This window comes from Sus scrofa, chromosome 8 (genome assembly GCF_054392235.1).
Source record: "Sus scrofa isolate SSC_HxYL_T2T_F1_AM1 chromosome 8, Sscrofa_HxYL_maternal_Yorkshire_Landrace_v2.0, whole genome shotgun sequence".
Taxonomy (NCBI): Eukaryota; Metazoa; Chordata; class Mammalia; order Artiodactyla; family Suidae; genus Sus; species Sus scrofa.
The window spans coordinates 38,947,519-38,965,709 of NC_139390.1; the positions used below are offsets into that span (position 1 = coordinate 38,947,519).

Genomic DNA, 18,191 nt, shown 5'->3' on the forward strand with positions numbered 1-18,191 from the left:
CGTTCTTGCTGCTGTTGTAGGGGGAGAGCCATGGGGGTACCATGTATCTCTGAAGAGCCTTCTGCTCCCTTGTCAGGTCCAGGAAGGGTGGCCGAGGGTCATCTTTTCAGTCTCTTGGGCTGTGCTGCTGCACTGGCGGAGCAGGCAGGATCCAGTTCCTGGCCCAGCGCTGTCACCTCCTTGACACTCTCGTCTTGGTTTGTGGCAGAAGAAGTGCTTTGGGCGAGTCTGTTCCCGAAGCAGGAACTTAGGGTAGTGATGGAAGCCTGAGTGCCCTGGGATTTAGGTTTCAGTCCCGACCACTGCTCTCACCAGGTTGGGCCTGCTCACTATTGATACCTCTCTCCCCACCTTCCGAACAGCTTTCTAGGAAGAGGTGTCCACGTTGGCTGGGCTCGCTCCCTCTGCTCACGTCCTTTCCCCAGCCTGTGGCCACCCCCTCCCCAGCTGGCCGCCCTGTGCGGCAGACCTGCCCTCCTCCTCCTCTGGCTTCTGGGACTGTGCCCTCACCCAGGTTTTCTCCCCACTCAGGTCTTCACCTTCTCTGCCACACCCTGAATATCCCCCATCCCCTCCCCACCCACACCTGATCCCCCCGGGGCTCTGGCCTCAGTCCCCTGCTTCTCAGTCTCTGCTGTCGTGGAGCTTGGGTTCCATCTTGGACGTCACCTGCTGCTTTCCAGCTGCTGCTTCATCTCTGTCTGGTTTCCTCCTTTGTGGGACTGGGGATGCTAACGATGCTCCATCGTAGTGTGGCTGTGTGGTTCTGAGGTCCAGCCTGAGCACGCCCCTCCCGTGGGGCAGTCGGATCCCAGTCTGTCTACACAAAGTGCTTGGCACCTGAGCACTTGGCAAATGTCTGTTTTCCCCTCATAAAACTCCTGAGGGTGGATGACACAGTTCCCCTTCTTCAAATGATAAACCAGAGACCTGGAACGGGCTGGTGACTGACCGATCCAGTGACGAGATGAGGAGCTGGAGCTCAGACCCCAGCGCTGGGCTCTCCTGTCCCGGAGGCTCACTGAAGCCCAGGACCTTCTATCAGGGCGCCTGGGGAAGGAGGAGGAGGAGGCGTCGTCCAGAATCCGCCACTAAGCATGTCACAAGAACGCCCCAGCCTTAATTATCGCTGCCCTGCGTGTCATTCAGGGTCATTGAGGGAACCAGATGACACAGTATCTCTGATAGGACTTGTGCCAAGGTGGGGTATTTCAATTATGTTAAAATTGTCTTGTAATTTATAATGGTTTACGACCATCTGAAGTGAGACCGTCTGGGTTTGAATTCCAGTTTTCCACTCACCTGACCTCTCTGCTTCCATTTTCTTAATCTGTAGAGGCAGTAATGAGGTTAAGTGTGTTCATACATGTAAGTGTTAAGAACAGGACCTGGCCCACTTTTAAGGTCTCAATAGGTGTTCCATGTTGCTGTTACATTGTAATATCCTTTTTTTTTTTTTTTTTTGCTTTTTAGGGCTGTACCCGCAGCATGTGGAGGGTCCCAAGCTAGGGGTCAAATTGGGGCTACAGCCACTGGCCTGCACCACAGCCATAGCAATGCAGGATGCAAGCTGTGTGTCTTGTGACCTGCACCACAGCTCACGACAACGCTGGATCCTTAACCCACTGAGCGAGGCCAGGGATCGAACCTGCTGCTGTGCCACAGTGGGAATGCCAACATTTTAATATCTTTTACTGAATGAAAGTCATGCCTCAGAAGGTGGCAGAATCTTCTTCAAGTGGCAGAAACAAACAAAATTTTTATGGAAGTTTTGCCCCCCAAATCCAAATCCTGTTTTTTAAAAATCAGATATGCCCTGAGGCATAAGACTGTTGGGGTTGATGTGAGTGTGTGTATTTTAGATCCAGGGTTCACCAGACAAGCTGGCCTTGCCTAATGAAGTACAGAAATGAGATAGCAGCGTGATTCCTTTTGAAGGAACATTGACATTTAAAAGAAGCTGGAAGCTTAGGTGATTTATATCAGTATTTTTGGAAGAGTAAACTGAAGTTATGATAACTTTGTTTCTGGTGTGGGTTTTTTTTTGGGGGGGAGAATGTTAATGTACTTGTGTTACTGCTCAGTTTATTCCTTGACTGTAACATTTTCTCAAAGAGGAACTGAAAACCATTTTTCCCCTCCACTTTATAACATTTGCAGAGAACATCTAAACCCTTGGCAATACAAGCCCCACGCAGCAAAGCTCTTCATGCAGTGGTGATATTTTCGGAAGGTTTGATGCGGCATTCCTTACTTTTGTCCTCTTCGACTCTGTTTTGTAGGAAGTCTGCGGTCTTGCAGTTCTTCGGACTGCTTTAGTAAAGTGATGCCGCCGAGGAAAAAGAGAAGACCTGCCTCTGGAGATGATTTATCTGCCAAGAAAAGTAGACACGATAGGTACGTCGCAGAGGCGGTGGATCCAAACTGATGGCATACGTGTTGGAGAGGCACCTTTCTGCCCAAGCCCAGTGTGGAGCTTCTAAGTGCAAATATTGTGTTAGTTCTGCCAGACTTTCAAAGTGTAATTATTTCATGATACTTATTTAATGTGTGGGTTCATGAAACAAAAACAAATTAGGTAATCTGAGTTCTAAGAAAGTTCAAGTTTTGTCTTAGTCCATTGATCCACCAAAACTGGTGTAGAGTTTCTTTCTTTCCTTTTAAGGGCTTGCCACCTGTGCCTGTTGGGGAACTCAGGATTGGTATGTATCTGTTCCTTGAGAGGGTCTCACTCACTCCCTACAACCGCAGGAGTCCCGTAGCTGCCTTTGCAAGGACCTGGGCCGAGTGGCTGGAGAGAGATGCCTGTACCGAATGCTCTGAGCCTGCCTGGAGCATTAGCCTCTCAGGAGAGTGACAGTTTATTAGAAACCATGAAAAACCAGACTGTTGAAACCACTTCTCTTTCAGACAAGTGAACTCTTAACTTTGGTAACTCCCAAGGTCCATTAGACTTGCTTTTTTTCTTAGGCATCTTTACTGTTTTCAACTAGATTTTAATAGCCATTTCCCCCCCCCCCTCTTTTTTCTTTCTTTAAAAAAAAAAAAAAAAAAAGAACAAGCATCATACTTTTTTTTTTTTTTTTATTTGTCTTTTTGTCTTTTTGCCATTTCTAGGGCCACTCCCGCGGCACATGGAGGTTCCCAGGCTAGGGGTCGAATCGGGGCTGTAGCCACTGGCCTACGCCAGAGCCACAGCAACACGGGATCCAAGCTGTGTCTGCAACCTACACCACAGCTCACGGCAATGTCGGATCGTTAACCCACTGAGCAAGGGCAGGGACCGAACCCGCAACCTCATGGTTCCTAGTCGGATTCGTTAACCACTGTGCCACAACAGGAACTCCAAGCATCATAATTTTAATCTTTTTTTGCCTTTTTCCATCTTCCTCCATTCTGACCCTGGAGGTCACTTCCCTTCATTAATGTGGCCTGAATTGCCCCATGGATAAATCAAGAGGATTATATCAGATTGTTTTGCTTCTTTCTTGTGATACTTCACATGCTGCAACTCTTGGAGGGTTAGTGAAATGGACTCTGGAAATGTGAAAACATGTCACTATTCACATCCCCAATCAGTGTGAATTATTATCTGAAAGAAGAAAACGGTCCTTTAGAAGATGGTCACCAACAGTGTTTAGACCAGCGACTGAGCTTTGCAAAGCCAAGTTCCTCGACACTTTGGTGGAGGAACATTGGAATTGTTAGATTCTAACACTCACAGAGCATGACTGTGTCTATAGCACCTGCTATGTTTTCACCACAGGCTAATGTCATTAGTGTGATGACGCCAGTTTGAAAATTGGGAGTTGAGCTCCAGAATAGAGTAAGTGAGCTACTCTTACTGAGAGCATGTCATTGGTCACCCCTGCGATGGGGAGCTACGGCATTTCCTCAGTTTCATTCTTGGTCTTTTTTGGAAAAAAACTGTATTTTCATCCCACCACGTGTACAGCCTTAAGTGTACAAGGCAGTGATTCTTACTAAGTAGTTGGTGTTGTTCAGCTGTCACTACAACCCAGCTTTAGGTTTCTGTCGTCCCACTTAGATCCTCGACGCCTGTTTCCACTCAGTTTCTGTTCTTATTCCCAGCCTCAGGCAACCATGAAGTCACTTTCTGTCTCCACAGATTTGCCTTTTCTGGACGTTTTGCACAAGTGGTCTTTTTGTGCCTTGATTCTTTCACTTAGAATGCTTTTGAGGTTCATCCATGTGATAGCATGTATGGGTATTTTGTTTCTTTTATTTGCCGAGTCTTATTCCATTGTCCTGTTTATGCGGAGCATTTTTAAGTAATTCAGACATTACAGGGTCATATATAGGTCCCCTGGTTATTGACCTGCAGACCTTGAGCTGAGGTAGGAAAGTGCAGGCCCAGGATTGGAGCGTGTCTGTTTGAACCCCTGGCCAGTATCCACTTTGTTTCCAGGTGGCATGGCTCCTTTTCACTGAGGAAATGCAAAACTGGTGGTTTACAGTTTCAATATCTTAATGCCATGTAACCATGTTTGGGGGGCTACGGGTTGTATTAAAACCCAGAACCGCTAATCGGTGGTATAGACAGATATTCTGGTGAATATCTAGATCATGAGTAAATGCTCATTTAAAAAGAAATAGAAATGATTTTATATTATATGCCCCTTAAAAATGTATTAATATTTATATAACTATTTAGACAGTATATATAAATAAGGGATAAAAAAGTATATACTCATAATTTTCCTCTCGAAGTCACTATTTTAAAGATAGTGCCTCTTCTCCCCTCCCCAGGTAGGGACTCTCTTGGTTCTCGGCCCAGGTCATCATGATGGAAGGAGTTCCCGCAGGGGGTCACAGTGTTGCAGAGGTGGCCACTGTGCTTGCTGTTGCCAGAGTGTTAGGGCGTGATCAGAGAAGAGTAGAAGCCAGGGTTTCTCCAGACTCCTTTTTCCTGACTTTTTTCCCCCTAGAGGCTCAGACATAATTCGATGTTTATTTCTATTTGCTTAATGTTCCCTGGAGGCGTCTTAATATTGCTAGGTTCTTCCTTAGACTATGCTGTGTGCCCAGCCTGACTCCTATGACCCAGGAGTCAAGAGAACTTAATTCAGAAACATGAATGAGTTCTAGGATCATCAGTTGAAGAAAACACCACAAAGACATTTCTTGCTGTATCTCACTATTGTTCAGTAGTTCTGGCAAGAAAGGTAGAAAGGTATATCAAATGTTTGTTCTCTTTGGTTCTTAGCAATTATTTGTTCATCAGAGAAAAACCTGTATTAAGTCCTTACTATTTAATTCTATACAACATATGACTGTGTTTAAAACTATAGTCATGAAAGCTGAAGCTTCCAAAAGCAAGAAGTGTAATGTTTTAAATACACATGAAGCACTGACTGAATAGATGGCTGGTTAGGTAAAAGAATAACTATTTGCTACTTTAAAAAACTCTTGTATCTTTAAATAACTGAAAACTCCTTTCTCAATTTCTAGCATGTATAGAAAATATGATTCAACTAGAATAAAGACTGAAGAAGAAGCCTTTTCAAGTAAGAGGTGCTTAGAATGGTTTTATGAATATGCAGGTAGGTCATCACTTGTAACGTCTGAGACTTAGTCTCCTAAAAATAAGGAGTGCCTTGGAGGAGATGACAGCATTAAAAAATGAATACTTTTCGAATTTGGGGTGTGTGTGTGTGTGTGTGTCTGTCTGTCTGTCTGTCTGTCTGTCTGTCTGTTTTCGGGAGGGAACACAGTTGAAACAAATCACCAAATGTCCTATTTATAGCCAGCAGCTATGCCAAAAAATTCAGAACGCTAGAAGGGCACTGAAAAGATGAAATGTACTTGGGAGAAATACTTTGGATTGCTAGGAAACCTATTGAATGCTGGTAATGGGTGATTATTTGGTTTACACATTGAAGTTAAAATAAGCTTTGTTGCTTTGAACCTTTTATGTGGCACAGTGGAATTTCTTCTATTAAGTGTCTCTTTTAAAAGATCATTTAGCAGACGGTGTTTGTTTTGTCATTTAAAATGTCTTAAATCCAGTTCCATTTTTGCAACTTAGTATAATCGGTTGGATAATGTTAATACTGAAATAAAGGATTTATTTGTTTTTGTGACTGTGGATGATAGAAAAAAGGGGGAAAGATACATTTTTAGACAAGTTCGAGCTGACGGCTCTTTTCGCTTTCCTCTTCCCCACTGTATTTCTGGCCCTGTCATAACCTATCACCTTGACTTCAGCCAGCAACCTTCAAACCAATTTTCCTGTGATCATTCTCTGTCCCCAGCTAGGTCCTATGTGCTTACTGAACAGATCACACATGTCATTCCCTAATGGTCCCCTGTCCTTTTGCCCCCCACTTAAAAATCCCCGCTACCTATGGGATAAAACACAACCAACGCACTGCTCTCGCCTTGCCTGGAGTGTTTTTCTCCAGTTTTCCATGTTTCAAGCTGCTGCTGTGTATTTTTTTTTTTTTGGCTTAATGAGCGTAATAGCCTTCTTCGTACTCTTAGAGGAAGGGCGTTTGTCGTGACTGGTTTGATACCTTTTATTTATTGTCAAAATGAGGATTCCTCCTGGGACCTATATACCCTTTTTCTGATAAAAGTCTTGTCCCTTTGACCACAGAAATTGTTCGAGGGGCTAGCAGGTAACCCAGGCCAGGCCAGTCAGGTAAAATTTCCTGGGGTTTTCAGATTGAAGCTGGGAAGAGAGCATCTCTCTCTTCTGGTGGTCGCCAGGAAAGGAGGTGATCCTGATTCCTGCAGTTTTTGGACTTTTGTAAGCGACCCCAGTATCTTTCTAGTGAATCCTCTTTCATTACTCCATCTAGTTTGAGCTGGATTTTTTTTCAGTGCATGAACACACAAAACAAAACTTACATAGTATTAGAGTTTATCTGTTTTCATGTTTAGGTCTTGAACATGCGACTCTTTTTTTTTTTTAAGGGTCACACTCGCAGAATATGGAGGTTCCCAGGCTAGGGGTCCAATCACAGCTGTAGCTGCTGGCCTACGCCACAGCCACAGCAATGCCAGATCTGAGCCACATCTGTGACCTACACCACAGCTCACGGCAACACCAGATCCTTAACCCCCTGAGCGAGGCCAAGGATCAAACCTGTGTCCTCATGGATACTAGTCAGATTCCTTAACCACTGAACCTCAATGGGAACTCCAAGCACATGACTCTCTTGAAGACGTCTTGGGTTCCTAGTGACAGTGATTGGCACATTTCCAGTTGCTCAGTACTCAGGTCTGAATGAATGGAGAATTTTCTCATATTCATATCACTTTGATTATGAAGATCTCTTGCTTTCTTATATTGGTTCATGTTTGGTGTTATGGAATGTATTATGAAAAGGAAGGTTTAAACAGGAAAAGTATACTTATATCCCACCACCATAGCACAGCTCTTTTGATTTTTTTCCCTTTATAAGCAAATATAAAATTTTTCCATAGTAAAAGGTATACTTCTGTTTTCTTTTAAAAGGAAGCAAGCTACAGTTTTCCTTCATGTTTGCTTTTCTCTGGCTCAGAAAGGTGACATTTGGGGTAAAGATTAAGCCACCTTCTTAAGGTTCCGTGAGGCCCTCTGCCAGGTGGTTCCATGCATTTTTATCTCTGTGAAAAGTCTCTGTGGGTGTGGCTATCCCTATTTTTATTGAACCCTGTGTTTTTTACTCCCCCCCCCTTTTTATGTCTATAATCAGTAAAGAAAATGGCTTAAGATTGGGAATAATTAAAAGCCCCAATGGCAACTTTTGTTAAAGTTGATTTACAGTGTTCTTTCAATTTCTGCTGTACAGCAAAGTGACCCAGCCATACATATATGTACATTCTTTTTCTCACATTATCCTCCATCATGTTCCACCACAAATGATTGGATATAGTTCCCTGTGCTGTACAGCAGGATCTCATTTCTTATCCATGCCAAATTCCATAGTTTGCTTCTACTAACCCCAAACTCCCAGTCCATCCCACTCCCTCCGCCTTGGTAACCACAAGTCTATTCTCCAAGTCCATGAGTTTATTTATTTATTTTTTTTTTTCTGTAGATAGGTTCATTTCATTTGTGCCATATATTAGATTCCAGGTATTAAGTGGTGATATCATATGGCATTTGTCTTTCTGCTTTCATTTTTAACACCCCAACCACACAAATAAAAGCCGTAGGTCAGTTTGATTAAAAAAAAAGTCGGGGTGAGAAGTCTCAGGAAGGCTGACAGGCTGTGCTCTCCGCAGTCTGTGAGAGCAGCGCTGAGGCCACAGCCCCTGATGCTAGGGTGAGGGCCTCTCCCACCGAGCTGTGCTCCTGTTCCCCCCGGGGAGAGCCACCTGCTTTGGGCTGATTCCCTGCCTGGAATCCTAAGTGGAGAGGAGGGTGGTAGGGGCCTTGGTGGTGCAACTGTGCCACACAGATGGACCTTGGTTCTTTCCAGAGTTCTTAGTTCTGCCCCTTGCCCTGCCTTCTGCCCTCTGCCCTCTGCGGCTCCTGCAGCCGGAGCCCAGCTCCTCCCAGCTTCTGTCTGGCCACTTAGCCTCAGCCCTCCTTTGCCCGTTCTAGGATGCAGCTCTCACCTTTTAAAATCCCTGTCCACTCAGTTTCTGATTCTCAGAGATGTAATAAATGAAACCTGCTCCACCGGGCTCTTGTCCTGTTCTCTCTCTGTGGTCCTGCCTCTTGTACTTTGGTACTTCAGTTGCCTGTGACTTTAGAAAGGATTGGCAGGAGCAGGGAGGGGACAGTGTGTGGTTTAGACCTTCTGAAATTAGAATCCCATTTCTCTTCATTAAAATAACCAGTTCTACATGAACGAGTTCTCTAATAACTTCCACTTTTTGAAGTATATCTAAGAATAAGAGATGAGGCCAAATCCACAAGTGCCAACATTGATTTCAAGAGTCACACTGAAGTTCACACATGTAGGTCATAAAAATTCTGCAGGTCCCGACTCTAGGCCCTGCATCTCCACTTTGAATTAGATTCTGTAGCAGAACTGTGTTTTGGTTTACTAAAATGAGATCGGGGCCCAGGAGCAGGTACTAAGTGACAGAGTGGCCTGTCAGCAAAGGAGACAGTGTGACCCCGTTCGCCTCAGTGAGGCAGCACAGTGTGATTATGGAAATTTGACTCTGAGGGTCTTGGGCCATCCTGAAGAGGTTAAATATATTCAGTCAGGGACCCCTGCTTAAAATGGCAGTGAAAGGAGGAGGCCCGCTTTTTTCTAGATTATGGGCAGCATAGCTGCCTTCTGAACGGAGCTCAGGTATCTCGTCACCAGCTCATTCCAAAGCTGGTTATTTTAGCTATAACTTTTTTCAGTGACCTCCCTCCATCCCCACTTTTCATCCACTTTGTTTTAGCCAGTGGCAAATTTATTAGCCTAAGATTGCACAATTCAACAGGTGGACTGATTGATCTGGTGTAAATACACCCATAAGCCCAGTGAACAGTGGGATTACAACTAGATTTCTCAGTTGGAACAATAATGAGAAAAAGGACAAGTGTACCTAGCAGGACAGTGGCTGGCCTTCAAGTATTGTGGACTGATGAGCCGTCTTTTCATAAAGCAATAGGAGTCGTGCTGTTGCACATCATGCTGTTAAAGCTTTGCTCTTTTAAAACACACAGATGCAAGTGTGTATAAGTTCTGTGACAATGGCATTGCATAAAGTGTGGGAAAAGAAAAAAGCAAGCATGGCCAACTTAATATTACCACTGCCCAGCGCACCTCGGCAGACCCTTCTTTAGTGGCTTGCCATGTGCCAGGCTCTGGGGGTGCGGACGACAGAAGCGCTGTTGTGGCAAATGGACAAGCAAATGGGGAAGCATCGTTGCTGCAGTGAGCGCAGATGGGGAGAGGAGGCTGGGTTGGAGAGCTGTGAGTGGGACAGCCAGCTGGGAGATCGCGGGCCCTGTGTGCAGGCAGGCGAAGGGCAGGTGGCTTGCTAGGCTCTTGAATAGGTTGCAGTGAAAGAGCCTTTTTAAATCGTGAAGAATAGCAAAGACAAAAATTTTTAAAGATTATAAAGTACTTTTTTCCCCCTCGGCTCTGTGCAGCCACTTCCCCCATGAGTCCTTTGAGGAGATAAAAGCCGTCTGTCTGCTCCTACAGATAAAACCTCTTAGCAAAATAGTAATAGATGGAGACTTTCATGTGAGCATAGTCATTCTTTAATCTCGCAGCCTCAATGCAGTAGTGAAATGAGGACCAGAACTAGGAAACAGAGACACATAGCACATAGTCACCCCCAGTGGAGTAATGGAAAGTGTTCCAGCCAGGTGTTCTCGCAGGGAGATTGTCTGTCCATCGTCAGGACGGAGCAGAAAGCTCTGGGGGAGGTCACGCCTACCTGGGAAGGAAGGGAGGAGGCAGGCTCTCTCTTTTTATTCTATTTTGCTTGGACTTCTCTGAACATTTTGCCACGTGAATGTATTTGTTATCCTTTGTGTAAATAACATGAGTGCCCAATGCGGGGATATGCACTCTCAAGCCAAATGGTAAGATGCTAACTGTATTCCCGCTTGAGTTGAGAATGAGGCAAGGATGCCCACTCTCACTTCTTATTTGCTGTGGTTTGGGGAGTTATTAGCTAGTGCTGTGAGATAAGTGAAAGAAAGAAGGGGATCAAATATAGGAAAGGAGGAGGCAAAATGATCATCATTGAAGATGAAATGATTGAATCGTTGTATGCCTGGGAAGCCAAAGAGAATTGCATGAAAAACTTAGAAACTATGATTGTATGTGTTGAAATTCTTACCAAAATAAGAATAGCAATTTAAGCTACTTTAAAGAACAGGAATTGAACTCACGTAACCTTATCTTTAAACATAAATTATATGTACATAGAAGCGGTTGAAGGACTTGGTGATAAACTGACTTAAATGATTGTGCAGGGCAGAATCCTTTAAAGGTAGAATTGAAATTCCAGCCTATTGGGGTCTTTTAAGTATTATTCAATCTAGGGGTACTTTAATAATAATAAGTATTTTGACAATGTAGTAGTGCTGCAGTAGCAATGGTATACATGACTACATTTAATTTTATATAAACTGCATTTTGTCACAGGTACTGATGATGTTGTAGGTCCTGAAGGCATGGAGAAATTTTGTGAAGACATTGGTGTTGAACCAGAAAATGTAAGTCTGATTTACTAAGTCGGACAAATCGGTTGCTCTGATTTTGTCCCTCAACAAATAAAGCAACAACAAAGAAGTGAGAGTATACTAGTTTTTATGAGGCAGTCCAAGAAGTTCCAACACTAATTTGATTTATAAGCAGAATTTTTTGTTACAGTTGGCATGGTGTACCTGCAGTCATTTTTTCCCTCTCATTTAATTTCTTGTCTCGTAAAGGTACAGTAATAAGGTAATTAAACTAAATGTTTAAAAAGTAGTATGGGCGGAGTTCCCTGGTGGCCTTGTGGGTAAGGACTCAGTGTTGCCCCTGCTGTGGCACAGGTTTGGTCCCTAGTCTGGGAACGTCCACATGCCACAGAATAAAAATAAGTGGTATGGGCATGTGTACCTACAGTGACAGATCATCTGGGGGCCTGAACGCATTGTGTGTCTTTGTTCCCGTCTGTAGTTGTTCCAGCCTAATGTAGAGTTTGTCCAGAACTTTGAATTATTCATGAGGGTTTTGAGTAGCTTGTAATGATCAAGAAGTTTTCACAGTTCTTTTCCTTCCAGTTGAATTTAGCTTAGAAAGTGATTGCTTTCTAGTGTAAAGGCCCTAAGTATTTCCTTTAAAAATTTAATTACAAGTTTTTTATATGCTAATTATTTTTGCCTAATTCTTATCTTCATGTTATTGTCGAGTTTTTTTCCTATTCCCCTATCTCTCACTCTAAAATGAAAAATTATCCAAATGCCCTTGCTCATTAACTATGCAGTTTAATATCACATCAGCCTCCAATTTAACAACTGCATCTTGCCTCCTCAATGAATTTATGATCTGGAAGAGCTCTCCAGGGATCATCCCTTTCATTCAGACTGTTGTTAAGATATCTGGTGCCCAAGCATGTAGGTCATGCTCTTCTTTGAGAATTCACACTTTTTTATTTTATTTTTTTATTTTTCGCCTTTCTAGGGCCGCTTCCTGCAGCATATGGAGGTTCCCAGGCTAGGGGTCTAATCAGAGCTGTAGCCACCTGCCTACGCCAGAACCACAGCAACGCGGGATCCGAGCCGAGTCTGCGACCTACACCACAGCTCAGGGCAACGCCGGATCCTTAACCCACTGAGCAAGGCCAGGGATTGAACCCACAACCCCACGGTTCCTAGTCGGATTCGTGAACCACTGCGCCACGACAGGAACTCTTTTCTTTTTTTTTTTTTTCTTAAAAAAATTTTTTCTTTAAAAATTTTTCCTAAAAAAATTTTTGTTGCTATTTCTCATGCCTCCATCCTTCCACTTCCCCCTAATAACACTTCAAATTTTCTAAAGCGTCTTTGGATGTCCTTAACGTACTAGGAGGATTTTTGACTTGTAAGTTTTCATTTTAATGGGATCTAGTTCAGGTATCTTGACAAATTATTCATTTTGGTACGAAAGTTTGGGGACAACCAGGTTGGTAGTAGTTTGCCTGATCTAGACCCTGGACGGGTCATAGACACGAACATGTCACTGACTTTAAGAACAAAGGTTTCTTGGAGTTCCCGTTGTGGCGCAGTGGTTAATGAATCCGACTAGGAACCATGAGGTTGCGGGTTCGGTCCCTGCCCTTGCACAGTGGGTTAAGGATCCGGCGTTGCCCTGAGCTGTGGTGTAGGTTGCAGACGCGGCTCGGATCGCGCGTTGCTGTGGCTCTGGCGTGGGCCAGCGGCTACAGCTCCGATTCGACCCCTAGCTTGGGAACCTCCATATGCCGCAGAAGCGGCCCAAAGAAATAGCAAAAAAAAAAAAAAAGAAAAGAACAAAGGTTTCTGACAGAGACTGGGCCAAGGTTGGCAGGGTCTTCTGGGTAGGAGTAGAAGCGGGTGAGAGTGAGCCGGGCCTGAGAGGAGGTCCAGAGGTTCCACCCAGAAGCCAACAATCAGCCGGTGACCAGAGGGCTGGGCTGCTGCAGACTGGGAGGCGTCAGGCTGCAGGTGCCAGAGCGTCATTTGCCGTCCTAGGCGGAAGGTCTGTCGAGTGGAGGGAGAGGTGATGGCCTAGCCCAAACAGGGGCCAAACACCATCGCTCAAAAAAAGAGCCGTTCTTACCATCCTTTTTTGACAGTTAGGAGTCCTTTAGTTTTCTATTTCTGTAGGGGCAGAAATAGTCTTAAAATATTGCATCACATTGAAGACTGAATTTAGACTACTATTGCAAAGTAAATATTACTGCATTTCAATTCTACACCACTCAATAGAAGTTTTATTATTTTATATCATGACAAAAAGGGGAAAATGTTACCAAATAAATCCTGATAGGCCATCAATTGTGGATGCATCCCAGTTTCAGAAATTGTATGAAAAACAAGTCTAAAATAGTTTTTTAGAGGCTTATCTGCATTGATGACTAAGGGCTTTAATTTAAAACCATCACCTTGCCTGATATTTATAGCTTATGAAATTTAAGGAGGCGTGTTAAATTCAGGTCAACTTTCATTTACTAAGGTAACAGCAAAATCTTTTAAGTGGTGAGCTTCCTTATTAACTCTCCTAAGAAAAGGTCCGCTTTGTGTAAAGAAATACCCATTGCGAATATAAACCTAATGATTTAAAAAAAAAAAAATGAGTTCCCATCGTGGCTTAGGTGGAAACGAATCTGATTTTATCCACGAGAATGCAGGTTTGATTCCTGGCCTCGATCAGTGGGTTAAGGATCCTGTGTTGCTGTGGCTGTGATGTAGGCAGGCAGCTATAGCTCCAATTCGACCCCTAGCCTGGGAACCTCCATATGCCATGGGTACAGCCCTAAAAAAGCAACAAAAAAAAAAAAAAAAAAAAAATTGCGTACTGATTTGGTTGATATTTGATGAAAGGTCATAGAGATTTAGCGAATTCTCACTGATATTAATTTCCAAAGTGGAAAACCATAAAGTCAGCATCAAGAGAAAGCTTTTCATTAATCTTCCAGTTATAAATTAGACAAAGCTGAAGATGTGTAGTCTGCACACTAGCTTGTTGGCAATTAAAAAGCCAGGCCTTCTGTACCTCCTGAAAGCTGTTCTGGAGTCCTTAAAGTGCCTCTTGGCACTGGTGGGCTAATTAAATCATCTAAAGTGATTTCTGAATGGCTCCTTCCCTCATTTTTTTTATGTTTTATCATCCTGATTCCTTTCACCCTCACCGCGCATGGATCGTGGTTTACTGTTTTGGGACAGTTTCTCTAGCAGTCGAAATGAAGCCTTTAGGTCCTGTGTAAAGAAATCAGATTAACTGCCAAATGCAGCCTATGCTTATCCCTAGCCAACTGTATTCCAGAAACATTTATTTTCTTCCAGTTGCCTTTGTGTGTGTCTTTTTGTCTTTTGTAGGGCTGCACCGTGGCACCTGGAGGTTCCCAGGCTAAGAGTCTAATCGGAGCTGTAGCCGCTGGCCTACACCACAGCCGCAGCAACGCGGGATCCAAGCCTGATCTGTGACCTACACCATAGCGCATGGCAACGCCAGATCCTTAACCCACTGAGCGAGGCCAGGGACCGAACCCTCAACCTCATGGTTTGCAGTCGGATTCATTAACCACTGAGCCACGATGGGGACTCCACCTTTTTTTCTTTTTAAACAACAAATGGCAATACAGCTATTCAGTAGTGTCTGCGTGATCTCCAGTTAGCACTCCAGTTCCCTTGTGTATGAAGGGTCCAGAGATGGCCAGTCCTGCAGAGAAGCAGGAAGGCCCTGCCCCTGTCTTCACCTCTCTAGGGGTGGCAGAGCTTCTTTTTTCACTCACTCACTCCTCATCTCGTCTTGGGCCTTCAAGGTGGCTGAGATGGGAGGGCTTCCTCTCCACCCCCGAGTCTTGGACGGCCTCCGCGCTTTCCTCTGCAGAGCCCTGGAGAGCTCGCAGCCGGAGGCACCTCTGAAATGTAGCATTGTCTTTTATATCTTCAGGTATTTAGTAAACACACCGTCACTATCTCGGTGCCACCTTTTCTCTAACGCAGCAAAGTGAAAAAGTGACGCGCAGTGCCAAAGCCCAGAGCTGTCGCTGTTCCTGATACCTGCAGTTTCAGAAGATCCACCGAAAGCAAGGATGGTGCCCACTGTGAAGTGATCGGGCTGCCACTCCCCCTGTCCCAGGCTCAGTGCTGCTGAAGTGGAATGTTGGGCCACTTTAAAATCATTGCTTCCCAGGAGTTCTCATTGTGGTTCCACGGAAACAAATCCAACTAGTATCCATGAGGATGCGGGTTTGATCCCTGACCTCGCTTAGCGGACTGTGGATCTGGCATTGCTGTGAGCTGTGGTGTAGGTAACAGATGTGCCTCGGATCCTGTGTTGCTGTGGCTATAGAGTAGGCCAGCAGCTATAGTTCCAACTCGACCCCTAGCCTGCAAACTTCCATTTGCCATGGTGCAGCCTTATAAAAAAAAGGCCAAAAACAAAAAAATTGCCTCCCAATGTATATAGTTGAATTCACAAATGTGAATGTATTTGTGATATAACTCCACTGTCTATGCCCGCCACCTACCTTTTGGGTTTTTTGCTTTTGTTACATTTTTTGTATTTTTTAGGGCCACGCCTGTGGCATACGGAGGTTCCCAGGCTAGGGGTCAAATCGGAGCTGTAGCTGCTGACCTACAGCACAGCCATAGCAACTCGGGATCCGAACCGCGTCTGCGACCTACACCACAGCTCACGGCAACACTGGATCCTTAACCCACTGATTGAGGCCAGGGATCCAACCTACGTCCTTATGGATGCTAGTCACATTCATTTCCACCGAGCCATGATAGGAACTCCCCTTTTGGGTTTTTATCACCTTGGTCTTTTCATTTTCACTTAATTAATCTTAGAAACCTTGCTGTTTTCTGCACCCTGCGGTGCACCTTGCTCTTTTCGTTTTAACTTAGTAAAGTCTTGGAAACTTCCATGTTTATACTGATGGCCCTTCTTCCTTTGTCTTAATGGTGGCATCGTATGCCTTGGTACGGAATGTGTTTCACAAAGGAGCATTTAACTAATCCCATATTAATAGACATCTGGTTGCTTTCAGTCTTTTACTACTACAAATGGTACTCTAGGTAATCTTGTTGAATAAACATCTTTGTGTACATGTGCAGGTATAAATATAAGATAACTTTCCGTCGGGGGTGGGGGCGGGGGGTGGGGACTGCTAAGTCAGCAGCTGGTTTCAGTTTTGATGGATACTGCGGAACTGGCCTTGGGAGAGGTTAATCGCTTTGCACCTGCACCATCACACCTACTTAAGAGTTCATGTTTTTCCAAACCCTTGTCGGTGGACAGAATTATCATTTAGGTGTTTGCCAAACTAGAACTCTTTTTTTTTTTTTTTTTTTTTTTTTTAAATGGCCGCACCCACAGCATATGGCTAGGGGGAGAATCAGAGTCACATCCGCTGGCCTGCACCACAGCCATGGCAACGCTGGATCTGAGCGACCCACACCGCAGCTTGCGGCAACACCGGGTCTTCAACCCACTGAACAAGGGCAGGTTGGAACCCGCATCCTCACGGAGGTTATGTTGGGTCCTTAACATGCTAGGCCACAGTGGGAACTCCTAGAACTCATTTTTGGAGTTACCCTATTCTTCTTTCAGTAACAAGACTCTAGCGAACAGAAGCATTCAGCATGTTTTAATGTATTTGATGGCTGAGATTTGTCCTCCTGATTTGATTGGTCTTTCTGTTCTGTTTTGTTTTTTAAACAGGTAGTTATGCTTGTCCTAGCTTGGAAATTGGATGCACAAAACATGGGCTATTTTACTCTACAGGAATGGTTAAAAGGAATGACCTCTCTACAGTAAGTCCTGAGGCTGCCCTGTGGGGTGGGAGGGCCCGCTCCTCCCCTGGCTGCCTCCCCCCAGGACCTCCGGGGGACCCCGGGTGGGGTGACTGGAGGAGATCTGGGCAGGCTTCATCTGTGGCCCTGGGTGTAGAGGCGAGCCCCATTTTTGTGTGGTGAGGACGGCTATTATGGAGGAATTTTAGCAATTGACGTTTTTAAATAATGAGTATTGTTTATTTCAATATTCTTCTACAGCAGCTCAGTAGAAGTAGGCCACACTTTTCTCAGATATGTAATTTAGAAGTCTCTAATGGCCATACTAAAGTAAAATGAAACAGGTGAAATTCATTTTCATGTATTTCATTTGACCCTAAATATCTATTATTGCGCTAACGTAATCAATGTTTTAAAAAATCAATGAGGGGAGTTCCCGTCGTGGCGCAGTGGTTAACGAATCCGACTAGGAACCATGAGGTTGCGGGTTCGGTCCCTGCCCTTGCTCAGTGGGTTAACGATCCGGCGTTGCCGTGAGCTGTGGTGTAGGTTGCAGACGCGGCTCGGATCCCGTGTTGCTGTGGCTCTGGCGTAGGCCGGTGGCTACAGCTCCAATTCGACCCCTAGCCTGGGAACCTCCATATGCCGCGGGAGCGGCCCAAGAAATAGCAAAAAGACAAAAAAAAATTAAATAAATAAAAAATCAATGAGCTATTTTACCTTCCTTTTTCATACTAAATCTTCAAAATCTGGTGCATATTTTACTTTATGGTACATTTAACTTGTGGTACTTTATGGTACTGCATTTCAGGTGCTCAGAAGCCACGTGTGTCTAGTGGCTGCTATACTGGATAGTGCAGCTTTATAGCTTTAAACAGAGTATTAACATCTGATACATAGTTAGAAAAAAAATCGAGTAAGTATAACTTAAAAGTGGAGATATTTGCTATTTTTTATTTATGTTAGATCTTCATTACCCAAGTGATTAAAAAGGAATAATGGGGAGTTCCCACTGTGGCTCAGCAGTAATGAACCCAACTAGTAACCATGAGGATGAGGGTACGCGATCCCTGGCCTCACCCAGTGGGTTAAAGATCCAGCTATGAGCTGCAGTGTAGGTCACAGACACGGCTCAGATCTTGCATTGCTGTGGCTGTGGTGTAGGCCAGCAGCTGCACCTCTGATTCAACACCTAAATAATAATAATAAAGATTCTGTTTATGTTACCTGGCCCAGAATTGAGGGAAAAGATCACTGGTTTTACATGTTCTCTTTGTGCTTGCATGCGTGTGTGTCTGTATGT

The 18,191-nt window shown here is 44.4% G+C and overlaps 1 protein-coding gene across 21 annotated transcripts in view; it reads left to right on the plus strand.

Annotated features, from left to right (window-relative positions):
- Window positions 1-18,191, plus strand: part of DCUN1D4 (defective in cullin neddylation 1 domain containing 4) — a 78,226-nt gene that overhangs the window by 33,434 nt on the left and 26,601 nt on the right. For all 21 annotated transcript variants that reach the window (XR_014812429.1, XR_014812427.1, XR_014812428.1 and 18 more), the window contains 4 exons: window positions 2,283-2,397; window positions 5,473-5,564; window positions 11,064-11,134; window positions 16,818-16,909. Coding sequence is in view for 14 of the 21 variants with exons in the window: in XM_005666642.4 (XP_005666699.1) it covers window positions 2,283-2,397; window positions 5,473-5,564; window positions 11,064-11,134; window positions 16,818-16,909 (370 nt within the window). In the remaining 7 variants the exon portion in view is untranslated. The remainder of the gene's footprint in view (window positions 1-2,282; window positions 2,398-5,472; window positions 5,565-11,063; window positions 11,135-16,817; window positions 16,910-18,191) is intronic.